The 20,737-nt window shown below is 40.6% G+C and overlaps 2 protein-coding genes across 4 annotated transcripts in view; one reads left to right on the top strand and one right to left on the bottom strand.

Annotated features, from left to right (window-relative positions):
- The first annotated feature begins 1,067 nt into the window (after positions 1 to 1,067).
- Positions 1,068 to 19,010, top strand: nepro (nucleolus and neural progenitor protein). 3 transcript variants are annotated; one of them, XM_041199365.1, is made up of 10 exons: positions 1,068 to 1,279; positions 1,416 to 1,468; positions 8,901 to 8,937; positions 9,242 to 9,318; positions 10,762 to 10,893; positions 13,731 to 13,808; positions 13,917 to 14,299; positions 14,467 to 14,531; positions 15,113 to 15,357; positions 16,509 to 19,010. In XM_041199365.1, exons 4-10 carry the CDS (start codon positions 9,272 to 9,274, stop codon positions 16,963 to 16,965), a joined length of 1,407 nt encoding a protein of 468 aa, XP_041055299.1. In that variant the 5' UTR covers positions 1,068 to 1,279; positions 1,416 to 1,468; positions 8,901 to 8,937; positions 9,242 to 9,271; the 3' UTR covers positions 16,966 to 19,010. The 3 variants fall into 3 exon arrangements, with proteins under 3 accessions (XP_041055299.1, XP_041055298.1, XP_041055297.1); XM_041199364.1 differs by having other exon boundaries at positions 1,416 to 1,694; XM_041199363.1 differs by having other exon boundaries at positions 1,416 to 1,694; positions 8,783 to 8,937.
- The window catches only part of slc10a2 (solute carrier family 10 member 2), a 29,976-nt gene continuing 27,964 nt past the window's right edge, over positions 18,726 to 20,737 (bottom strand). The window contains exon 6 of the mRNA XM_041198711.1: positions 18,726 to 18,979. Within this exon, the coding sequence (XP_041054645.1) occupies positions 18,726 to 18,979 (254 nt within the window). The remainder of the gene's footprint in view (positions 18,980 to 20,737) is intronic.

The following is a 20,737-nucleotide window of genomic DNA, read 5'->3' as shown; positions in this document are numbered from 1 at the left end:
GGGCTATCCATTGAAAAGATATCTAATGATGCCCAAGGACAGATGGGGGTCATGCCTCCACAAGTTCGGTGATAGAAAGGACCATAGGTTTTCTGAAGATGCGCTTCCGATGCCCGGTCTGTTCAGGGGGAGCACTACAATAGAGTGGGTATCACTGATAAGGGGGACGTGTTTCCTGGGCCCATTGAGCGAAAAATTCAGGCCACGGACTTAAACACATTTGGCTCACTCCTTATGCTATGTACCTAAGCAGCCCTGAAAAAACAAGACTTAGGCTTGAATTTTACCCTTGCCAGGTGGTTGCGATTGGTGTAGCCACGATCAGCCCCTGACCGCAATTTCACACTGGCTGGCCGGTAAGGCCCACCCAACATGAAACATGTCTTCCCAACGGTCGGGAAGGGACAGGCGGGAGCAGGGCCTGTTGGCCGCTGGGTCCAATGATGACCAGGCGGCCGGTTTAAGAACGGCACGGGCAGCTCCTTGAAGGCTGCCAGGGAAGAACATATTTACAGTGTTCTGAACACCAAAGTTATGGCCTCAAGTGCGGCTGGAAACACCAGGGGGGAGGGCAGGTCGTGTGGGCACTCAGTCCCCCAGTTTTTGGACGAGTGCTTCACTGCCCTCCTGGAGGAGGTGGCTGCCAGGAGGGACACTCTTGTCCCCAGAGATGGAAGGAGGAGGCTAGCACACCTAACAAAAAGAGCTAGGGAGGAAGTGGCAGTGCTGGTCAGCAGCCATGATGGGTCCAGTACCGCAAACGGTTTAATGACCTGCTGCTCTCGGGAAAGGTGAGTACTGTGTTTCCCCACAGAGACTTCATCCTGTCCTGGATTGAGGTTTGAGCAAAATTGTAAAGGCTGCCTGGCTGATTGGCCCATCCGCCAACTGTAAAATGGACGGGCCACGAAAAATCGCTTTCAATTGCCTCCTTAATGGGCTTAATTGCCCACTTAATTGTCGACAAGTGCACTTCCAACATCCACGCATGCCCATCGAGCGAGATATCACGAGTGCATAATGACATAGGGACGCTCGCCCTACGTCATGTCGCGCTATTTCTCAGCCAGACGGGTCGGGCATATGCCCACCCAGGGGCATAGAATTCTATCCCATGTTCCCATTCGCATTCACTTAACTCAAGATGTTGATGCTAACAGATATTGGAATTATGGTTGTGAATTAGGAATAGTTTTACAATTTTAAGGTCTTCAAAAGTCCAAGAAAAGGCAACACAGGGAATAAGAAATAAAAGAATAAAGCAGAGCTGAGCTACCAGGTACAGGTGTGAGTTTGGATGAACTGTGTGAATTGGTGTCTGTGACAGCAGTTCTGACTTGCTTTTTACTTGTTCTCCTCTACCTCTCTATTTTATTCGGCCCAATTAAAGATCCTGCTTTATTTTTCCCCTGCAGATTCTGGGTCTGTACCTGAATGCACCATCCTTTCTCCGCAGACGTAGGGGGAAGTGAGTTCCGCAGTTTTATTTGGAATTTGCAGTTCATGGTCCTTCAAGAGCTGCCGCAAATTCCTTTTAGCTGCTCGCGCTCCGATTGGACGAAAGGCTGATTGATAGGGGCGTGCGAGGCTCGGCTTCCTGTTCTAGAACATGGCGGTAGAACGCTGGAACGCGGTGAACATTCCATTCCCGGGCACTTGTTGCACTGTGGCCGTGCCCACGTGCAGCAGGGCAGGTACTCACTGCACACGGGCTTGCACTTGGCACGTTTGCCTTGTGTTCAGTAATCGGAATGTTCTGTAAAAGGTTAAAACGCTGATGTTAAGTGAAATCCGTATCCAGTATTTTAAAATAGCCTGGAAAGCTTCGACGTGGTTAAGGAATGGGGGAAGAATAAAATCTCACAACCAGCGAAACGAGTACGACTGTTGAGAATGCGTGTGTAGGGTTTAACGCGTTTTGCTGGTTGTGAGGTTTTTTAAATTCAAGGTGTTTTGCAGATGCTGTTTTCTGTACTTGATAATCCTGATACTTTTCTCTTCCCCTCCCCCATGTGGCTTCAATTTTGCTGTATGGGTTTTCATGTAATGACCGTTTTACCTACAAGTGCACAAGCTTATTAAATCAGAAATTTAAAAAAATAAGAAAATGCTGGAAATGCTCAGGTCAGGCAGCATCTATGATGAGAGGACAGTAATGTGTGGTATTTAATGGAGGCAATGGGGATCTTGGCTACCAGCTGTAGGTCCAGCGAGAGCCTTGTGTTGTCTCTTTCAGAGAGGCCTGCTGAATTAAGTGCCCATGCAAGCACTTAAAAACAGAGGTGGGTCTACCCTGGGATAAAGGATCTGGGGATGGATGTCCTGCCTGGTGAGAGCTGCCAGCCAGTCTGAGGCTGGCACTCTTTTGAGTGGCAGCGACACTGGACAGCAGTGGCTGCTGATGGTAGTACACTCGCCCAAAGCCTATCGCTGGATCCCAGGCCACAGTTGCGTGATGGTGGAATGGGGGTTGCAGGGTGGAGGTTGTGAGGGAAGGGAGGCATGGGGTTGGCAGCAAGGACAAGGGGTTGGTGGCTACTAATGGGCTCCCCTCTTCCCAAGGCTGGGTTGATGCATTGAGTGCCTTTGAATGAGGGACTCCTCCCTTCCCGGAAGCCTCCAGTTACCTGGCACGGGTTTATGTGTCATGCTTCCTATGTGTGGTGAGTTCCTTGTCTGCTGCTGGGTTAACAACAGCGGCGGTGAGATAAGACCCTTACATGGGCATTAATGACTTCCTGCCACAGGGTGGAGGCAGGAAGGTGGTGGGAACCCCACGCCACACCCTCATGTCTGATTAAATGCAACCCCCCCCACCCCGGCCACTAAATCTGGCATGGGGAGGTCATTACATTTGCCAATCATTTCAGTCCTGTGACCTTTCATCAGAAGTCGCAGACCTGAAGTGTACTCTGTTTCTCTCCACAAAATCTGCCAAACCTGCTAAATATTTCCAGCCTTTTCTGGAAATAAGATTTCCTGCATCTGCATTGCTATTTCTGTATTTGCCAACATCATTTCAGCTCTCAAATATTGCTTTCCTGAACAAGAGTGACTTGCAGCTACTATATTTGCTCTATCTTCGTGATATCTTATTCTGAGTTAGCATAGTGACCTTGATTTTATGAGGACATGCAATTATATTTCATATTCATTCATAGGATGTGGGTGCCGCTGGCTATTTCAGCATTTATTGCCCACCTCTAATTGCCCTTGAGAAGGCAGTGGTGAGCTGCCTTTTTGAACCATTGCAGCCCATGTGGTGTAGGTACACTCAGTGTTAGGGAGGGATTTCCAGGATTTTGACCCAGCCACAGTGAAGAACGGCGATGTATTTCCAAGTCAGGATGGTGTGTGGCTTGGAGGGGAACTTGCAGGTGATGGTTTCCCATGTATTTGCTGCCCTTGCCCTTCTAGATGGCCATGGGTTTCTAAGAAGCCTTGGTGTGTTCCTGCTGTGCATCTTGTAGATGGTACACACTGCTGCCACTGTTCATCGGTGGTGGAGGGAGTGAAGGTTTGTTTGTGGATGGGCCGATCAAGTGGGCTCATTTGCCTGGATGATGTCAAGCTGCTTGAGTGTTGTTGGAATTAAACTAATCCGGGCAAGTGGAGAGTATTCCGTTGCACCCTTGACTCATGCCTTGTAAATGGTGGACAGGCTTTGGAGAGTCAGGAGGTGGGTTACTTGGTGCGGGATTCCTAGGCTCTGACCTGTTCTTGCAGCCACAGTATTTATATGGCTAGTCCAGTTCCATTTCTGGTTAATGGTTAACATTTTGAGCCCGTATGACCCTTCTGCAGCTCTAAAGAAGGATCATGCGGGCTCGAAGTGTTAACTCTGTTTCTCTCTCAGCACATGCTGCTAGACCTGCTGGGTTTTTTCCAGCATTTTCTGTTTCTCTTCACTATCTTCCTCAGCTTGGTAATAGAATTCATTCACAGCTAGTTTCCACAAGGGGTCATGATTGAGTTTCGACTCGATGGGAACCCTTTCAACCTCTACAGGCTGAGGGCCAAGACTAAGATGACTCTCCAGTGTATCTATGACTTACAATATGCTGACTGTGCAGTTGTGGTTTACACTGCAAGCGACATTTCGACCACTCTCAACCTCTTCAACCCCGCATACAAAAGGATTGGTCACTCTTTCAACTTCAGCAAGACCAAAATCTTCCTCCAACCCTCCTGTGGACAAGCACCTATACCTCCAGCTATTATTATTGAGGGAGACACTATAGAAGTTGTTGAACACTACCTGTATCTCGGCGGCTACCTTTCTGAAAAAGGCACCACCAAAGAGGACCTCTAGCACCGAATCGGCTATTGGAGCACAACCTTTCAAAAAGTGTACAACTGGGTCTTCGACAGTAGAGATCTCCATAAGAGAGTAAAGATTTTTGCCTGCTGTGCTGTTGTTGTCATCACCATTTTAAAAGGCAGTGAGACTTAGGCCATGTAGCAAAGGCATCCTTGGGTGCTGGAGAATTTCCACCAGGGTGTCTCTCTAGGACACTCAAAGTCAAGTGGGAAAACAGGTGATCAAACTCCAGCATCCTCACTGAAGCTAACTCCTCCAGCATCACAATCATCATGAGAAATCAGTTCCACAGGTCAGGTCACTGCATCGACATGCCAAATAATTAGCTTCCGAAGCAGCTCATCTTTTCACAACTGAAGGTTACCATCTGATCTCAAGGAGGATGGAAAAAGCATTTTAAGGACACTCTGAAGGTATCATTGAGATGAGTCAAATGGGCATCAGTGTGTGGAAGGAACTTACCATAAACCATGCCATGTGACTATGCCTCATGCAGCAAGCCACAACACAGTCAGAAACTGTCTGAATAAACTCTCTGCTGTGGAAAAGTGACTAAATCGGAAGGAGAGGGAAGGGAACATTGGCTAGAGAGCTCCCCATTCCTCAGGGCAACTCTCGTCCTCTCTGCCGAAAGACCTGTGGCTCCAGCATTGAGTGACCTGACAACACAGAAATCATTGAAGCCTAGCAGATGTCCTCCTTGTTTCAGGGGACTGACGCCAATGACTGTTTGTTTGTGCTGCCATGTTTTCTGCATTACAGCAGTGACTACACTTCAGAAAGTACTTGATTGCTGTAAAGTGCTTTGGAACATCCTGTGGTCCTGAAAACTGTCATATATCTGCAAACCCTTTTTTCTCTTTAATCTAGATTTTATTGGTTAAGGAGATAAGTTGTTTGTCTTGCCATTAACCAAGGTGACAGGTGCCATGCTGCCCTTCCTCACCAGCAACTTGTGGGGTAAATTTCTTTCAAGCTGATGGTTGCAGGAAAACGCCTAACTGACGGACTCACACAAGACTTCACGCTCCTACAAATTCTGGGCCAGTGGTGGTATTTGTCTTGCTATGGAGTAATTAAAGGATCCAGTAGTAAAACTGACACAAATGTTAATCCGCAAAGGAACACCACAACTTAAAACTGATAACTTGTGTTTATCTAGCACCTTTAATGTAGAAAGCCATTGCAAGGTGCTTAACAGAAGCATTATTAGACACCAGATGACATGGCGTCACAAAGGAGATATTAGGACATATGACTATGTATGCTTTAAGGAGCATCTTGAAGGAGGAGAGTGAGCCAGAAACATTTAGGAAGGAAATTCCAGAGTTTGAGGTATTGAAAGCTGAAGGCATAGTCCCCAGTAATGAGGTGACTAAAATCTAGAATGTACACGAGGTTGGAGTTGGAGGAATGCCAAGTTCTCAGGAAGTAGCCTTGAAGAGGTTACAGAGATAAGGTGGGGTGAGACTATGAACACAATTAGAATTTTGAATTCCAGGCATTTCTAGACCAGGAACCAATGTAGATTAGCTAGCATTAGGTTGATGGGTGAACAGGACTTGGTGCAAGTGACGATTTGGGCAGCAGAGTTTTGGATGAGCCAAAGCTTATGAAGGGTGAATGATAGGAGGCCAGCCAGGAGGGTATTCAGTCAGGAAGTGATGAGCTGGATGAGGGCTTTACCTGCAAATGAGCTGAGCTGCAAAAGGGTGAAGGCGGACGGTGTTACAGTGATTAGTTTGGGAAGGATAAGATATAGGGTCAGAAGCTCCAAATCATATAGATGCCAAGGTTGCAAACAAACTGTGATTCAGACTCGGACAATCACTAAGGAGAGTTAGTTATAAGAGCCAGCAGTTAGGGAATAGAGTAAGTGACATGGACTGAAGTCAATGGCATCGCTCTCCCTAGTGTTCAATTGGAAGGAACTTCTGCTCATGCTGCGTGACAGTATTGCGTGACAATTCGGAGGCAGTGGAGGAGTCAAGTGAGGTGATATTGAAGTTTCGCTGAGGTCATCAACATTCATGTAGGACCTGACTTGTTCTGCATGATGTTTCCAAGAATAAGCACTTAGTTGAGAAGTGGGAGGGGAACAAGAATAGGTCCTTGAGGGTACTTCAGAGGGAATCAGTTAGGAACTGGAAGAGAAACAATTGCAGATGATTTTCTAAGGCTGGGTAGATGAGAACAAGTAAAAGCATCAAATGTTGTTGCTTAACTGTAACTTGTGTAACATGTGTTCTAAAATAAATTGTATCTATTTTCTGTACAATTATTGGAAACAAAATAAAGCTGCCGCAGAGTTGCATTTCTCCAGAAGAAACGAACCAATCTGAAAATGGCATGTTTCAACTTGAAATGTCATCTGTTACATTTCACAAAGTTTCTCAACTGAATTCAGCATCAAGTCTATAATCAGTTCCAATTTTGTCTGTTATTCTCGGAAAGGTGGTTAATTTCCATGAAGTAAAGTATATTTAAACGTCAGGACGCACAATGCTTTTTCATTCGGTGCTTCCTCAACCCTTTTTATCAGTGATATTTTAAAATTGAAATCAGATATCCTATTAAAGTGCATAAAAGTATCTGCTTGCAGTTACTGGGATCATATTGGTGCCAGTGAAATATTACGTGTTGCCATAGATAAACCCCGTTAACCATGGAGCTGTGCTTATATTGATTTTGCTACTGGTTTGTCAATGTAAAATCATTTTCCATACGTATGAATCTAAAGTTCAGTCAGTAATCTGACTGCAGGCCGTTAAAGCAAAAAGTGTGAGACTATGGTGAAGGACTTATTATCCTACTATTAGTACTTACATCTAACAAATTTTAAGTTTCAAAAAAATGCCAATGAGAACTTTTTTAACGTTAAGAACTAGTAGTACAATCTGCTAACTCCTACCATGAAAATTTAGCTTATAGTTAGATGTCAGTTAGATGGTTTTGGGTATGGAAGACTCTTTATACCTGGTAAGTGTATGATATTGGAAGTGGCAGTGTAATGTTGAGCCTGTATTGCAGAGTTCTCAGTTTCATAGTGGTGCCCATATTATAATGAGGGAAGTCTTTGGGGGAAGAAGTTGATGCATTGGAATGTCCACCGAAGGATTTCTTGGACTTCCTTTTGGTACTCAGATTTTGAGAATTTGCAAGCTGTGAGCTGACGGCTAAGTGGAGATTCCATGTCCTAATGGGTGCTTTGAGTATTTAATGTTAAGTGGTTTGCTACATTTAGTTGTCAGGACATTTTTATAGTAAAACACTCTAATGTGTTGTGGGGAAAATGCTGAGTTTTTAAGGATTTAATCCTTAGTCAAGAATTGAGTATTACTTTTAAAAAAAAAATTAACTGAAAATTATTTGGCTTTTGGGTTGTTATGACTACACGAGGAGGGATAAAATTCACCCCTTATATTCTACCACTCCAGGCCTGACCATATCACTTTTTTTAATGAATTTGGAGAACATGTGCTTTGCCAATACTCCAGGAGTTCCACTATGTACACTTTTAGATTATAAAGAATTAGTTGGACAGGTTTCCTGAGTTTAAACAAAGAGCAAGACAAGTTTATTGAAACTACTTTCTGAATTAAAAAGAAACTAGGTAAATCACAACCACTATTCATACGTCACACGTATTCCTGGGCCCACATAAACACTAGTACAAATAGTAGGATAAGAGGATAATTTATGGGTATTTTACAGTTAGTGAAGAAGATAAAACAAAGGAGTATATGATTAACTGTTCTTTGGCTTGTCTCAATGCACTGATTCCACATTGTGGCAGTGTTGTTCAGTTGTCTTGCTAGGTGAGGCTCTATGGAGCAGATCTCCACCTTTTTTTCCCAAAAGGTCTCAGTTTGCAGTACATTTCTCTCCTCAGGATGGCTACTTTGCAAATCCTGGCACAATACTTTCAAGAGAGAGTGAGAGAGACAGCCTCTTTTCAGCCTTTTAGTACAACATTTTGATCTCTGATCTCTCTGGCTTGCTAAACAATTCTTAAAGTCCTGCTGGCTGTATAATCCAGAGGAATTCAATGAATCCATGTCCATTGTAGTCACTTTTGTAGAACAGATAATTGCATTTTGGTGTCATCTCAAATTTATGAAGATTTTCAGGATAGTGTGAAAACCAACAGGAGATGGGGGTCTTTCATGCTTCACAGGGGTGTTTGGGTAGCTGTTCCCTTTTCATCCCACTTGGGTGAAATGCAAGTTGTATATTGTGGTAGGCTGGCAGTCCTCCATTGTTTTAATAGGATTACAGTTTATGGTTTTTTAATACTGCCTGAGAAAGAAGAATTTAAAACTGATTTTTAAAAAAAGAGCAGATTCTTGTAAGAGGGTTGATTTCATAGGGTTTGGAATAAAGTATTTAAAACATTTGATATGAATCTGTAGTGGTTTAAGTAAATATAAATGACAGAATTCCCCTTTCATTTTGTTCTAGGTGGATGCATACAGGATCTTGTAAGAGCCTGTGAAAATGTCTTAAAAGCATTAAGGAATAAGCTTTTCACAGTAGAGCTTAATGTCCTACATTCTCTGTTATATGTTTTCCACAACAGGTTACGTCAACACAAACCTTATCTTGCATTGAAGCAGGTTAGTATGCTAGTGGAAAGATTTGTTAACACTGGACCTGGTGCATGATTACTGCAGTACCAAATTATGATTTAATAAAATCAATTGTTCTCATGACGTTGAGTATTATTTTATTAAAACTTCACTTTCACAATAGTAACTATTAGTAAAGGGAAGAGATAGAGCAATATGCAAAATTCAGATTAGAAATTGATGTAGTTTGTATTCATTTATGTATTCTCGTCCAAATATAAAAGTGTATTGTATTTCTATAGTTTACGCATTTAAAATCATGTCATGAATTTATTTTATTAACCCTTTTTAGATTGAACAATGTGTAAAGCGTTTACATAATATGCAACTTGAAGGTTCAATTCAAGACCTGATCAAATTATGTCCAAGGTAATTTATGAAACAAAAATGAAAAAGCCGATGTTATTCTATAGGTTTATTTTGTAATAAATGTAGGAGGGAGAGAGAAAACGGGCCAGTTAGCTTCACATCAGTTGTCAGGGAAATGCTAGAACCTATTAAGGAAGTCCTAAAAATGCACATAGAAAATCATGATCAGTATGATCAGACAGAGTCAACATGGTTCTACGAAAAGCAAACCGTATTTGACAATGTTATTTGAGCTTTTTGAGGATGTAACTAGTAGGCTAGATAAAGGGGAGCCAGTCAATATAGAGTATTTGGATTTCAAAAAGCATTTGATAAGGTACACACAAAGGTTAATGAACAAGATAAAGGCTTATGGAGTGAGGGTTATATTAGCATGGATGAAGAATTGGTTAATGGGCAAGAAGCTGAGTAGGAGTAAATGAGGCATTTTCAAGTTGGTAGCTGTAACTAGCAGAGTGGCAGAAGGAGCTCTGCTGGGGCCTCCAACTATTTACAATCTATATTAATGACTTAGACAAAGAGACAGAGAGTAATATAACCAAGTTTGTTGACAATACAAAGCTAGATGGGACTGTTAGCTATGACGAGAATGCAAAGTGAGATATAGATAGACTAAGAGAGTGGACAACAAGGTGGCAGATGGGCTTTGTGTGGAAGTGCAAGCTTACTGACTTTGGTCGTAAGATTAGAAACGCAGAATATTTTTTAAAAGCAAGAAACCTGTAAATGTTTGATGTTCGGAGACACTTGGCTGTGCTCGTAGGAGGAACACAAAGTTAGCATGCAGGTACAACAAGCAATTAAGAAGACAAATAGAATGTTGGCTTTTATTGCAAGGGTATTGGAATGTAAGACTAAGGAAGTCTCACTGCAGTTATATAGGGCTTTGGTAGGACCGCAGATGGAGTAGTGTGTGCAGTTTTGGTCTCTATCTAGGTAAGGATACACCTACCTTAGAGGCAGTGCAGCAGAGTTTCACTCGTTTGGTTCCTGGGGTGAGAGGATTGTTGCATAAGAGGCTGAGTAAATTGGGCCTATACTCACTGGAGTTTAGAAGTGTTCTCATTGAAACATACAAGATTCTTGAGGGACTTGACAGGATAGATACTGAGAGGTCATTTCCTCTGACTGGAATCTAAAACAACAATGCACAGGGTGAAGTGGTTGTAAGGGATAAATCATTTAGGACTGGTATGAGGAGACATTTGTTCATTTAGAGTTATGAATCTTTTCTATTCTCTATTCTAGAGGGTTGTGGATGCTTCATCATTGAATATATTTAAGGCTGAAATAGATATTTGGTGGCTGAGAACTGAGGGATATGGGGAGTGAACAAGAAAGTGGAGTTGAGGCAGAAGGTCAGCCATTAGGGGCCTTATGGCCTACACTTATTTCTTATGAACTTTATCTGATAATTTGATCTTTCTTTTTTAAAAATATCAGCATGCCTAAGATACAAAATACCAAGATAAAACATGTCCCCAGCCAACCAGTCCTGGAGTGGATGTCGCTGAAAGTGATGGGGGGCTCGAAGTTGATGCTGCGCCTGATGGATATGTGCTTCAAAGCATTTCTGTATCCTTAAATTTGGTTATATTGTACTGCATGCCTATGTCGTATTGTGTCTCAATCTGAAATTTGCTGATGTATTACTTGGACAGACCATTGGTACTCATAATGTAGCTATCTATCTTTCATTGGCCTTTAGCAAAAAGGCTGCCTGCAATTTTCTAAGGTATATACAGCCATGTAATTTTGCAACAGAAAATTAGTGAATAATTAGATGACATTTGATCATGTGTCATGGACTGTGGAAATCATTCAACTTACATTGATTGCTATTTCTTATTGAGTGAACAGAGTTCCTTTGTTTTATTCCTCTCGACATGTATTGCATGCAGCCAATCGACAGTAGGTTTGAAATGGTTGCTGAGGCATGTGTAAGCATGCCATGATATTTTTCTCTCTACATATCTTGTTTTTTTCTCTTTTTCCTCCGCTCCCTCAGCTGTATAGCTCAGATGAGTTCAGGTGTGTGATGCAGCCACTGGCATTGCACAGCGTGTCAATGCGTGACTATCTTTTTTTATTTTTAATTTATTTTAAGATCAGATGGCTAAAATTGTGGAAGGCATGAATTAAACAGTATTTTAAACTTATATTGAGAAATGTTTCATCACTATATTCGAAATATTTAGAAAAATCTGCTCTTTGTATCTTTTTGAAAATATATTTCTGGTCACAACTAAGCATTATTCATATATAGAATATATAGAATGTTTCTAACCACAACCTGTGATCAGACAGAGCATTATGCTTATGTTCAATTAGTTATATTGAAGCTTTGAACATCTCCCCACCTCTCTGCCCTGCCCACCCCTGCCCTGCCCTATGGCATCCTTCCATCGACATGAGATAATGAACGTGCAATGGTGATGGAATAGCTTCACATGGTGCACTTTTACTCAGCTGAAGAGACCTTGGGTCTTGAATGTATTAATATTTTCCAAATTTAAGTTCAATGAACTAAAATTTAAAGGTTCTCTTTTTAAAAAAACGATTCGTCCTACTTTTAATTTCTTAAGCCGTTGCATTTTGTTGCAAACAATTCCTTAATTGTTTACATTATCTCAGGGATCTAATAGCAGCCAGTTATAATTCCTTTTAACTTGGAAAAAATATCCTTTGACCCATTTTACAGAGGGCAAAAAAAAACAGATGCAATTTCAAAGAAGGAGAGATTATCAAAGAGTGATTATGGATTGGGCCCCAGGCAGGTGTAGGCATTGTTACCAATGGTGGGGCAGAAGGAGGGAGACGGAGAGATTAGGGGCTAAGTGAAGGAAGGAAGCAAGCAAGCAGCAAGGCAGGAATTTAAGAGTGCGAATTCCAAGTTTGAGACATTGAGGTGGTGGATCAGCAATGATGTGAATGATCTAGATCAGCAATGATGTGAAATTGGATTTTGTGTAGGATAGTTTATGAGTGGCAGTGTTTTTGAGCTGAAGCTCACAGAACATATGAAGCTGGTCAGAAGAGCATTAGAGTAATTGGTTTTGGGGATGGAAAAGGCATAAATTAAGGTTTTAGTGGCAGATGGGCTGAGGAGGGATGAAGTTGGGTAATGTTGAGATGAAAGTCAGTGGGTTTATGAGAAAATATTGACTCAGAAACCATGTTCCCTCTAAGTGGCTGTGCGAAACCTGAAAGTTCCCATGCACATTGCGCATAAGTTGGCTCCTTGAGGTTGCTTTGGGTACACAGCACATAGTTTTAAAGGACCTGCATATGTAAACGAATCACTGTGATTACAAAAAAAGAGGGTGGGTTGATCAGAAACACAACTGGCGTTTGAACAGCAGTGATTGCAAACTATCTAGTTCAGCCTGAAACAGTGACCAAGCAAAGGAATTGAGTCTCTGAAAAAGTTGTGAAATTTGTGACTGAGGTCAAAAATATTGGCTTCATTCTTCCAAAATTTGAAGTTCATCCAAGAGTGATTTCTGGATAAGCAACCTAACAGCACAGAGCAAGAGTTAGAGGGCCCAACAGAAGTGTGGAGGTAGCTGAGTGTTATTTGTTGTATATGTGGAAGATGACTGTGTGCCTGGCTATGTGGTAGAATTGAGGATTTAATATGGAAATCACCTTTCCCTGAAAGGATATGTTCTTGGGAAATTACCAAATGGAGCACTGCTGATTTGATCGGCTGGTGAGAAAACACCTTTTAAATTATGGGCCGTAACACTCTCGGAGCGGCAATCTGTGTTGGATTGCCACTCGGTGCTCAATTACCTGCATGGGGGGGAGGGGAGAGGTTCTGTGTGTGTGTGTGGGGCGGGATGGGGACGGAGAGGGGTCTTGTGTGTGTGTGTGTGTGTGTGTGGGGTGGGGGGGGGGTGGTGCGGGTTTAGGGGGAGTCTTGGGGGGGTGAGGGGGATGCTGCACGTCAATCCGTGTTTTTACAGTAGTTAACCAGAAGTTAGAGGCTTTAGTACTTCTAACTTTTTCTGGGTAGCTATTGATGTAACCCTGTCAGAACCATCTGAAGTTAGCTGTTTAAATTGCATTTTTGGATGGTCCCCAGCATAGGCAATTGGCAAGAGGGAGTTTGTGCTTCTGGATAATTGCCGTGCAAACCCTTACCTGTGAAGTTCTGAGAAGGGGTCCGCAGGTGCATCTTTGGGATACACCCTCAATCTGACGCTGGGAAACTTGGAAGTTATGGTCCTATGTATATCTCTCTCTCTCTCTCTTTCTCTCTCTCTCTCTGACCATGAACTGCCATGTGTGGCCCATGGTAATCCTTGGCAAGGTATTGCAGCAGTTTGCTGCTGACTTTGCAGGTCCTAGTCTAACACTCATTAAAATATTCTGGACTGTTAAGTTACCTTAATTCTAATGTACAATAGTTTGACTACTCGATATCTTCGTTGTGAAGAATTTATAGTCCTAAATGTGGTTGTTGCAGGATTGATCAGCAGACTCTGGTCAGTGAAGATTGATTCTGTTGAAATTTTTTTGTATTTACTGATTTTAGTAAATTATCTTTTGGAAAAACAAATTTGCTGAAATTTCACTTTTTCTTTTCTTTCTAGGGTCCTATTTAGAAGTATTATACTAAGCCTAGATTCTTTGTATGACAAACTGTTCCTGTTACTGACTGAGGTGACTAAAATTCAACATATGACCTATTTGAAGGAGTTTCACTTCCCTGTTAGTATCAGACAGTGGCTTGGTCTTTCCTATTCCAAAGTGATACAAATGAAGTTGCCAAGTCTTTCGTCTCAGATGAGTGGAATGCCTTCAGGAAAGACAAGTTTACTTGACAATTTGTTCTTGGGGCCAGAACCTTTATTATTGGAGGATGAGCAGTATGCAACATCAGAAGGCAATAAAATGAGTGACATCATCACCCCTAAAACAAATCAAATTCCAGATATCAGATTCCCTGTACAGGATGAGAGATTTTGTGAAATTGGTGAGTGTTTGTGTGATGCTATTGCAGTAAATTATTGTATTGCTTTGCAAGTGTAATATTCTAAACTGATGTCGTAATGATATATGCTTTCTACTAATGTGTTATTATTGTTGTTCAAATGTACAAATTGTTTTTGAATTGGATAAAATTTTCTGTTTCTGTTGAAGAAACTGGAATTCAGTTGGGATTTGAAACAAAGTCTCTGCAAGCTCACAGTCAGAACTATTCTGAGGTCAGTATGGTTCTATAACTTCATTATTAATTCTTTGCCTTCATTCTGACTCTCTGTCCTCGGTCTCCAATACTGATCTAAGGAAGCTCCAGGGAAACACCTAATTTTTCGATTAGGCATTTTCCAAACTCAGTATTGCATTCAATAGTTTCAGATCGTAATCACCGTTTCTGTTTTTTTCAGGCAGCAGCTCTGATAATGATTCTGCCATTGTCATTCTTCTGGACCCATCTTGTTTTTTACTCTTTCCATTTGTCTGGCCCCATCATCTGTTTTGTCATTTCATCACTTCTGCCTTCCTTTTGTTCTTTTCTCCCCTCTATACCCCTCTTTTCCTACCTTTGTACTTGCTTAAAACCTGTTACATCTCTAACTTTTCTTAGTTCTGATGAAAGACCATTGACCTGAAACATTAACTCTGTTCCTGTCTCCAGATGCTCCCTGACCTGCTGAGCAGTTCCGGCATTTCCTGTTTTTATTTAAGGTTACCAGCATCTGTGGTGATTTGCTATAATTGTACACGAGAACAAATGTTTCTATTTATCTACCATCTTTTGTAAAAACTAGTTTTGTTTTTCTAGAATATCCAGAAGTTTGTGAAAGAATTTAACTGCAGAAGTTCAAAGAAAAATAAGCAACCGCTCCCTTTGCTGGATGAGTTTGTGAGAAGGATTGGTGCAACACAGACTTTCAGTGTACTGTGTTGGGAGCTTCAGACAATATTCCGTTGGTTTAGGCACAGTAAACTAAAATATGAAACCTGCTATTTAGGAAATCAGTTTCTTAGATGTCACAGGCTTAGAATGGTGGAAGCTCTTGGCTACAGGTATGTATAGTAATTGGGAGATGGTTAGAGAAGAGGAAATTAAAATCTTAGTGTTCTGATGATGAAACATTCAGCTGCAAATATATGAAATACTGCACTGTAATAAAATCAACTTAAATAAAGTTTTAAGTGTGCAGAAAAGCTAGGTAATGGTCCACTTTGTAGAAAACTATTTGGCATGTAACCCACATAATCTACAATTTTGATATCCTGGTTAATAGTATTTTACAACCAAAATAAAAAAGGCAGGGTGTGTATAAAACCTGCATTGAAAACATTAAATAAATCTACAAGTAATCTGGACATTATTCCTGATTAAAGTATTAGATCTATACCTGTGACTTCTTTTTGAAATTATAAGAAAATTTCTGTACAGTTGTGATGCAAATAAAGCAATAACCAAACATAATAGTGTAACTTGAAATGATAAGTAGATCCCATGAATTTTAGTAATTAGTCACCACCCAGGAAATATTCATGGTATCAGACAATCACTTCTGGGAAGATTGAACAAAGTCCATTACAGTGGAATGTTGAGTCATTCTCTTTTGCCTGTGCTCGTAACTATAAAATATGTTAATTGTTAAACATTTAATTGGAACATCACTAGGAATAATGGAGTACTCCCCTTTCAAAAGTGCTCATGACTATTACTTACAAGTTGTCAGGTCATTCTCACTTATTGAATGTGCGTATTCACCATCTCTGTTGTACTAGTTATGCTTTCTCTTAGGGGTGGGAAAGGAAGGAAGGGAGTGGAAAACTGCTTGTTTTGAAGGTTGGCCACATTTTCTGCAGTGCCTACCTAGTATGTTCTAATTCGTGAGCATATTAAGTGTCTCCCATCTTGCCCAGCCACCACTGCACCTGTATGCCTTTTCCAATTCCCGTGTTAGCCAACCTTCTGGCCTTTCACTACTGAAATGAAGACAGTTTTCTTGCATAACGTTATGGCCCCCAAGGTCTAATCTGTTGCATTTAAGACTTTTAGTTGGCATAAAGAATTAGACTTTTCATCTCATTAGAGACTCAACTGGATTCAAACCCAAGTCAGAGGTGAAAAAGTGTATTAACTAATTGAAAGTAAGTTATAAATCTCATGAAGGCTGAATAGTAACAATGTCTGTATTCCTTTCTATTTAACAATATAGTTTTCCAAAGAAGATCTATTTCATAAAACTGGCCATCTGTAGATATCTCACTCAAAGGTCTCGGGGAAAATTGCATCAAGATAAAATGTTCAAAAATTGCAAGAGCACAGTGACCCGTCTCCAGAATTGTAAGATGAGGCAATCAAAATTATATAAGGTGTTGCCAAGAGGAAAAAAGTCCTCACTCAAAAAGAAATGGACAAGGATTAGACTTTATGCAAAGAAAGGAAGCAAAAGGACATTACAAACTACTCCACGTTTTGCATTTGATACACAAGCTGCCATAAAGAGACAATGCATTCCTGGAAACGTGCCTGCTGAATTTGTTGGGAACAGTGGTTTGTATCAGAATCTCGAAAATATGACATACCCATTAGGTTCTTTGGGAGGAGGTTCTGCAGTTCTGCCAAAGGTGGATGATGATATTGATGACATTTTTGCATCGATTGGTGTATAATTTGTTCCTTGAAATTTAAAACAACTGCAAATGAAAGATTTGACAGTGCAGGATAACTGGAAAAAAACTTGGAGAAGTGCATTTCTTTCGATTGTGGATTTGAAAAAAGAATGTATAATTTGTATATTGCATTATGCTTGTGACACTTTGTGTGGCTCTTTGGCTCTTGTAGTGGCTCTTTGTATTTCTTTTCTTTTAAAACTGTTTCAGGGTGTTAGGACTTTTTTCCTTTTTGCCACCCTATTTTCCTTCAGGTTTTCAGTTTTGCATTCATATCACCTGGATTTTGCAGTTGTGGTTATAAGCCTGACTAGTTTGTTATATTTATGGTATATTTTCCTACATTTTCAAGAGATGGGTCTTCAAAATCTTTTCTACCCTGCCGAAAACTAGTTTGGTGCTGTTAATCACCTCTTGTTATGATTTCTAAAATCATCACTTTTTTAAAAAAATTGCACAAGATTGGTATAAATTTGAAAGGAGTAAGATGTGGCAATTAAAATTATACAAGTTGTTGCCAAGAAGAAAAAAGTCCTCACTCGAGAAGAAACGAACAAGGGTTAGACTTTATGCAAAGAAAGGAAGCTGTTTTTTTTTTCCTTGATAGTTACTGCAAAATAGTTTTCTGCCACACAAATGGACCATTACCTAGCTTTTCTGCACATTTACCTTACTTAAGTTCATTATTTTACAGTGCAGTATTTCACATATTTGCAATTTCATGTGAGGCTGAGTAACAAAAGCAGCATTGTAATAATATCTCTTGGCTTAATTGTTAAGCTCCAAAGTGTACAAACTCTTAGATATGGTCTAGAATCCCCTTGACAACCTGCAGTCCTGTTTCAGCACTGATGTAAAGCCAGATTTTTTGTCAGTTCCTACTGGTGCACTGTGTGCTTCTCTCATTCAGGAGTGGGGAGCTAGTATTGTATTGCCACATGTAGTGAAATCAACAGCTTTTGTGTCATAGCGCTATTATTTCCCTTCATCATTTTGTTCAGTTTTCGGAAATTACACTCTGCAATGGTACAATCAGTTCTTATAATAAGTTGAAATTTTCATAATAAATGTCTGTGCAAAAATTTGATAAATTATAAATCTTTATCATTTAAAAAAAACATAAATGCAAGTAATTTTTAAAACAAATATAAAAGACAGGAGGCAGTCACAATCATCTGCCAGTATCTTTGGTCAAATATTGCTGATGGAACCGCATTAATCATCACTGAAATTAGTGAATGGTTCTCAAACATGTTTTGGCTGTGTGCTGCAGAATCGTTTTAGTGTCTTATAACCCATTTGGAACATTGGTAACTATAAAGAGGACAGCCATCATTCTTGTTTTCATTTATCTTTCTCCTTCCATTCTGCTTTCCTCTCCCTTTTTCCTCATTCTGTCTTGACTGACTTTCATTGTCTTCTACACCATTATGCTAATGCATGGGAAGTAATAGGAGTGAGCAGGCATGATGACTGAGCAAGAAGTGGCAGTAGTTTGATGATAGGGCTCCTTACTGCATTGGATTGGCTGGATCACCACAGTTTTGAGATCTGTTCCAGCTCCATTCTTCCCTCTTGGATGCAACACGAGAAAGGGAGGTTACATAGAGGAGGACATGGTGCGATTAACCCATGATAAGAACGTACAGCTTTTTAAGTTTTTTCAAACAAGAAAACACTCCATTAACATCGGTAAAGGTAAAACCCAAATGACCTCAACAAGAATATTATCAAGCATGTATATGCATTAAGCAAAATCTTTATAGGTTTGTACTTGTATCCAAGTCATAACTTGAAGAATTCTCTGCTGGGAGCCGCCCCTTCAAGATACCGTTCTGGTATTTCTCTTCCAAATGAGGGGCCCCATTTGGTAAGAAATCGCTTGGTACTCTCTCATCTGCTTGAAATCCTCCATTTGTTAAAGCATTGGCTGGGATGGATTTTTCTTCATCATTTGCATATTCTGAAGAATCGTCTGTGGTGCTCTTGCCATACCATTTGTAAAGTTGATAAACTGAGTAAAATACAAAATGTTAAGACTTTCAGCTTGTGTTTGCTAAAATTGTGAATATCAACAACATGTACTTCATAATAATTTGTATTTGTATAACACATTTAATATAGTCTGTGACTTAATAGGCATAATTGGACAAGAGTGGATGCTATTTCTTTGGAGGAAATATTAAGAGGGAAAGCCAAATACTTGCTTGACAGACTGGGTTTGAAGGAGGATTTTATTGGAAGGGGAGAGGCAGAGTCATTTGGTTGGGAGTGCCAAAGCATAGGGTTAAATGCCTGAAGGCACAAGCAGGATGTATGAAGGAAATGAGGCTGGGCAAGAGACCAGAGCCAAAAGAATGGAAAATTTTAAGGGAGGGGCCAAGCAGTACAGGGGAAGGCTTGATCCCTGTCTCAGTTATCTGTATCCAATGGGACCTGATGTAGTTGCAACTTCTGTCCACCCCAAACATTGACCCTAACATTAAAGAATACGGGACTGGAGGGAGCACTTTCCTATGATAGAATTCTTGCTGTTACTAACTCCTATTTGACTGGTGAGTTGAACACCAGGATGAATCTAGTGTCTGAATCACTAAAGGGAAATGTGGGGTCCACCACAATCTTCAAGCAGAATCAGGACCCAGAGAATCCCAAAGTGCTGTCAGCAATTTTTTAGATTAGCCTTTTTAGAAAGTGGGTTGATTATCTGCACAGTTTGCACTTTGGAGTGGATCAATCAGCAGCCATCCCTCCCCAAGTGAATATCTGCAGTGATATAACCTGTTCATACCACCTCTAGCATGTCACAAAGATGCATCGATGTTGGTGCTTCAACAATTTCCTTTATCACCTGCTTGTTGCAAATATATAAGAACATAAGGTATAGGACTAGACCATACAACTCTCAAGCCTGTTCAGCTGTTCTAATTAATGATCCTGGCTGATCTGAATCAACTCCACTTTCCTGTCTGCTCCCCATACCTTTGGCTCTCTGGAAGACCAAAAATCTATCTAGCTTTTGCCTTTAATATCCTCAATTTGGAGCATCCATAACCCTCTGGGGTACACAATTCTAAAGATTCCCAAACTTTTGAGTGAAGAAATCTCAGTCCTAAATGATTGGCCCTCTACCTGAAACTGTGTCCCTGAGTTCTAGCTTCCCTCGCCAGGGGAAACTACAGTAGCAAGTCCCTTCAGAATCTTGATTGTTTCAATGATGTCATCTCTCATTCTTCTAAACTCCAGAGAATATAGGCCCAATTTACTCAGCACTTCATCATAGGACAACCCTGTCATCCCAGGGATTAATCCAATGAATTTTGCAAGTTACATGCCATAGAGAAACCTAAGGAACTAAAAGCCAACAAATACCCAGAATCTGATAGCCAGTTCCCCATTATTAGCCCCTTAGTTTCCCTCTATTTTTGGTATGTAATTTGTGATTTCTACTGTGAAAACAGACATAAAATATCTGTTCAATACCTTAGCCATTTTCTCGTTCTCCATGATTCTCCTGTCTCTGCCTCTAAGGGACCAACATTTACATTAGCGACTCTCCTTTTTATACACTTGTAAAAGCTCTTAGGATCTTTTTATATTCCTGGCTAGTTAACTCTAATTCTATTTTATTTCCCCTTTTATTAATTTTTTGATCTCCTTTACTGGTTTCTAAAATTGTGCCAATCATAGGCTTGCTACTATTCTTTGCAACATTATAAGCCTTTAAAATCTAATACTATCATTAATTTCCTTAATAAGCCACAGATGGATC

This window comes from Carcharodon carcharias, chromosome 11 (genome assembly GCF_017639515.1).
Source record: "Carcharodon carcharias isolate sCarCar2 chromosome 11, sCarCar2.pri, whole genome shotgun sequence".
Classification (NCBI taxonomy): domain Eukaryota; kingdom Metazoa; phylum Chordata; class Chondrichthyes; order Lamniformes; family Lamnidae; genus Carcharodon; species Carcharodon carcharias.
The sequence above is the reverse complement of the archived record's forward strand: the minus strand, read 5'-3'. Positions and strand labels throughout refer to the sequence as shown.